Genomic DNA, 3388 nt, shown 5'->3' with positions numbered 1-3388 from the left:
AAACCTGAAACCTTGTACATATATGTATTAGAGTATGTAGCATGTTTAGCTAATACCAACTAAGGGTAGTCTAGGTATTTCACCTGTAAGGCTATATAAGCCACATCTAAACTGTTCTCTGTTTTTTATTCTGGATTTTGAGAGAAGCCTTAGCTTTCTCCTTCGTAGGTTCACTTGTTTGTATTGTAATAAGTAATATGTTATCATGGTATCGGAGAATACAGGTTGATGTGGGAGTTTCTTATTTCTCATTCATTGATAATGAAACCCGTCGAATATCTCGTAATTGGTTGAGTTTGGTATCAAAGTTTGTCTCTTTGAGTTTGCTTTGGGCAACATCTTCTGGTCAATAAAGGTTATACCTTTGTACTCTGTTGAGTTAGGTTGTTCTTCATATTTTTTTTCTTTGGAAGCATACGTACAATAGCTTTACATCCTTGGTTCCATATTGCAATATTGGCATTTCAATTGTTGAATGTTGAGTTCGGCAGAATAGTACAGTTTTTTGCTTTCATTTGGTATATGTTAAGAATGGCAAGAGAAGATTCACTTCAATCTATCAGTGTGGAGTTGGATGGCAACAACTACTCATATTGGAGCTATGTTATGAGAAATCTTTTGAAGTGCAAGAGGATGTGGAGCTACATTAGTAGCAATTATGTTAAGCCCTCCGACCTGACCGATGCAAAGTATATAGAAAACTTGGAGACTTGGGAAGTTGATAATTCTAAAATTATAACTTGGATCAACAATTCCGTTGAGCACTCTATTGGTATTCAATTGGCTAAGTATGAAAACGCCAAAGAGGTTTGGGACCACTTAGCAAAATTATTCACACAAGCTAATTTTTCTATGGAATATCAATTGGGATCACAAGTCCGAGAGGTTGTGCAGGGTACTATGAGTATTCAGGAGTTTTACTCCGTTATGAGTGGCATTTGGGACCATCTAGCTCTCACAGAGTCAACTGAGCTTCAGGCATTTCCCCCATACATTGCTCGTCGAGAGTCGCAGCGCCTAGTTCAGTTCTTGCTGGCACTTCGTCCTGACTTTGAAGGGCTTCGTGGATCCATACTTTATCGTAACCCATGCCCTAGTGTTGATTGTATAGTTAGTGAACTTTTGGCCTAGGAGGTGCGTCTTAAGTCACAAGCTAGAAATAGTAGTCTACAAGTGCATACACCATCAATTATGGCAGTTCCTTTTCAGCCACCTCATTCACAAAATAGGCAAAATTGGAGGGTTGGTAGTGATGAGTGCAGTTTTTGCAAACAGCCAGGTCATTGGAAGGTTGATGATCTTAGCACTTTTCAGTGTTTTTAGAAATTTACTTACTACGTGCTAAAACTCAATAATTCCTTACTCACTGTTTTTGCTTTTAGAATGCCAATCTAGTTCGAGTAGGGATTTCGTTCCAACTTCTAAGACAAGAATCTAAATGATCACAACTGAAATCTACACCTTGGAGAACTAAGTGAGAAGGATTTGATAGATAGATTTTTTTTTACACAAGTTATCTAAAATTTGTAAGTTTGTTTTATAGTTAAATGAAAGAGAGAGAGAGATAGGGAAGGATTAATCCTACTCATGTAAGGCCTAGCTACAAGTCTTTTAGAAACAGGTCACTACCATCTCAAATCCCTAACATAATATACTTATCTCTAAATATATCATGCTAGCATGTGGAATTGAAATGATATTTCATCTCTGAAATATCATTCCAACTCCTAGTTCTACTTTACAACAGTTGATCAGATATTTGTCAATCTCTGTCATTTTGGGAGAGGATGAAAAATAGAACATAAGTCTTTTAAGTAATGATTCTGGAATCCTAAATTTGTAGTCTGATCCTCACATGAGCATCATTAACCCTCCCCTTGGGAGAGTTTTAGCTCATGATCCTAGGATTTGATTAAAACTACAAGTAAGATAAGTAAAAAGAGATAGAAATAAGAAATGAATATAAAGCCAACTAATTACCTAAGGAAAACAGAAGTTTTTATTCAAGAACTAGAAGGTGTAGTCCTCCATTAACAAGTTACAAGCTTTTTTTCTTAAAACTAAATACTAAAAACTAAAAGTAAAGTAAAAGTCAAGGAAGTAAAAGCTAGCTAACTCCCAAAATCAGCCCCCCTTTACATAAGAGAGCCTTTTTCTCTTCCCCCATGAAACACTCTCCTCTCATTTATTTTTCACTTATCCACAACAAACCCCCCATTTGACACCTTTCATTTTTTTAGATAATCATCACCTAAATCCAGCCAACTCATTAACTTCATGCAAGGTGTCAAATTTGCACTAATTATTTGCACCTTTGTCTTGACTTGCATGATAACTCATCAAATCTTATGGGCCTGCCTAGTGGGTCCACATGCAGTGTCCAGTGGCAGTCCGGTCTTTTGGCATTTTTACAACTTCACACCTATGCATAGAGTTTGTCGCACTGATCGTTGGAGCAGCTCACTTGTCGCATTCGGAATCCTAGTTCAAGAGATATGAGCTTCAAAAGTTTGACGCTTCTGTGCATGTAATCCCGTTTCTTACTGGATTCTGTACTATTTAAGTCTTTGGGCTTTATTCCAGATTTGTTGGGCTTCACATGGGCTTGATCGGAAGGCATGTGCATACTCCCTATTCCGTGCTTAAATGCTGGCTTTATCATAATTTTTACATTAGTTGCTCCAACCTGCAAAAAGCACGAAGATGCGATTATTTTATGATTATTAAGCACAAAATTGACCGAAATGTTATGTCTCTACGGGTTTTTATAATACAGTTTTGGGTGCTTATCACACCACTCCCAAACAGCATTTTGCTTGTCCTCAAGCAAAGAAGAGACATTAAAGCAGATAAGTGGCCAAAACTGTGCATTCTAAGCTAAGTCTCATTTCGCAGAGTGTGGTTGCATTGACCATATGCAACAAGGCCTTAAACTACTAGGAATTCCCTAGTGGACAAGTTATAGCCTCGTGAGAGTTTTCCAGAGAAGATACTCACAAACTTCATTTATACTACAACGACTCAGTAACAAAAGTTTGTTTCCTAAATTAATCTCAGATATCTATACATCTCCTTAGCGGGGAATGAAGATTAATTCTTTCGAAACTCAAGTTAATATGCATACAATAATTAAAACATCTACATATGAGCATGCATACAGTGAATTTACATTGAATTGCACAAGCAGGGCTGTTTCTGGATCCTTTGGAGAGCGTACCTAAATGGGTTCTCACATGTATGTGTCGAAACACAAATTCGCTCATAATTTTCCCACTCAGGTTTCGTTAACTCTAGTGTGCAGTGGGCACACTTTTCCTCACATACTCGATGACAGTTAGAAGAGCCGAGGTCAATCAATCACATCTACTACTTATTATCACACCATCCT

General features: G+C 37.4%; 1 protein-coding gene across 1 annotated transcript; it reads left to right on the top strand.

Annotated features, from left to right (window-relative positions):
* Positions 1-531: 531 nt before the first annotated feature.
* LOC147497951 (uncharacterized) lies at positions 532-1131 on the top strand. The gene has a single exon (XM_086563065.1). It carries the CDS (start codon positions 532-534, stop codon positions 1129-1131), a length of 600 nt encoding a protein of 199 aa, XP_086419191.1.
* Positions 1132-3388: the final 2257 nt, after the last annotated feature.

Source organism: Coptis chinensis, chromosome 5 (genome assembly GCF_015680905.1).
Source record: "Coptis chinensis isolate HL-2020 chromosome 5, ASM1568090v1, whole genome shotgun sequence".
NCBI classification, from domain to species: Eukaryota; Viridiplantae; Streptophyta; class Magnoliopsida; order Ranunculales; family Ranunculaceae; genus Coptis; species Coptis chinensis.
This window is presented reverse-complemented; position numbering and strand designations above follow the sequence as displayed.

Excerpts from the sequence above, each read along its gene's own strand:
- LOC147497951 (XM_086563065.1), top strand. The coding sequence starts at position 532 with ATGGCAAGAGAAGATTCACTTCAATCTATCAGTGTGGAGTTGGATGGC.